At 35.0% G+C, this 1,304-nt stretch overlaps 1 protein-coding gene across 1 annotated transcript in view; it reads left to right on the top strand.

Moving 5' to 3' along the window:
* DOCK7 (dedicator of cytokinesis 7) overlaps positions 1-1,304 on the top strand; it is a 227,951-nt gene that overhangs the window by 127,213 nt on the left and 99,434 nt on the right. The window contains exon 23 of the mRNA XM_023515104.1: positions 1,067-1,207. Coding sequence (XP_023370872.1) covers positions 1,067-1,207 — 141 coding nt within the window. The remainder of the gene's footprint in view (positions 1-1,066; positions 1,208-1,304) is intronic.

Below are 1,304 nucleotides of genomic sequence, written 5' to 3'. Positions count from 1 at the left end.
TCACAGGAGGATTCACTGCAGAGTGTGTCACAGGAGGATTCACTGCAGAGTGTTTCACAGGAGGATTCACTGCAGAGTGTTTCACAGGAGGATTCACAGCCTGGAATGTTGCCGGCACCAGGGACAGAAAACACGTCTTCCAGAGAGTTAATAACCCACTGAAAAAGTTAATCAGGAGCCATATGTATATAAGTGACAGAACACTCATTTTTTCTTAGAAAATAAACGCTAAATTTGTAATTCATATATTTTTATTGTAAGATAAAAATTGTAACTTTCACTTACGTTTTTATATATTTTTTCAGATTTCTTAAATGTAAAGTCATCAAAAAACTGCAATTTAAGACTTGACTGACTATATACTAAGCATAGAACCTTAGCTTCAATTTCCCCTTAAGCCTAACATTCCTCTTTTTTTTTTTTGCAGTTTTTGTTGGCCAGGGCCAGCCAGGTTTGAACCCACCTCCTCCGGTATATGGGGCTGACCCCCTGCTCCTTTGAGCCACAGGCACCGCCCAAAGCCTAAAATTCTTTTTACCATTACCACGTTGTTATAATAAAGCGTCTACATGTAAAAGCATGTTGTAAACTTGAATCACTCTGTCAATTTTTAACTTTTTGTTATTAATTTTTAGTCATCAAATATTTATTGTATACCCACGATATGACGTTAGGTACTAGATGCTGAAGACACGACAGCAAAGACCCATGAAAGCTGACAGTTTGTGGGAATATGGAATGGCAGAATTATTGAGTCTTGGAAAAAAATTAATTAAATTTTTTTTAAGTGCGAATTTTTTTTCTTTTGACATACACAGCATTTTTTTCCTTATCAATAGCCAGGATAGTTTCCTAAAGGTAAAGTAGTGATTGAGCTATATTGTGGTTGATATTATCTTGGCACATACAAAATATTGTAGGAAACTTTTCTGAAATATTTTGAGAAGCTAAAGGTATTTAGTCATCTGTTAAATCATATTTTAAAAATAGCCCAGGTATTTTGAGTCATTGTAATTGTTAATTATATCCGTAAGAAACTAAACTAATGGCTTGCATCTTTTTTCAGGTAAAGAGCATGGTCCACCATTTGTATTTTAATGATAAGCTTGATGCCCCGAGGAAAAGTCGTTTTCCAGAACGTTTCATGGATGACATTAACGCTCTTGTCAGCACAATTGCTAGTGATATAGTTTCACGATTTCAGAAGGTAATGATCACTCTGTCTTTTCTCTTGCCTCTCTTTCAAGCTAAGATTAAAAGTCCTTACTTTTACTTTTTCTTGCTTTATATTCTGTTTTCCAGGA

This window comes from Otolemur garnettii, unplaced genomic scaffold (genome assembly GCF_000181295.1).
Source record: "Otolemur garnettii isolate 467f Iridium unplaced genomic scaffold, OtoGar3 scaffold00066, whole genome shotgun sequence".
NCBI lineage: Eukaryota > Metazoa > Chordata > Mammalia > Primates > Galagidae > Otolemur > Otolemur garnettii.
This window is presented reverse-complemented; position numbering and strand designations above follow the sequence as displayed.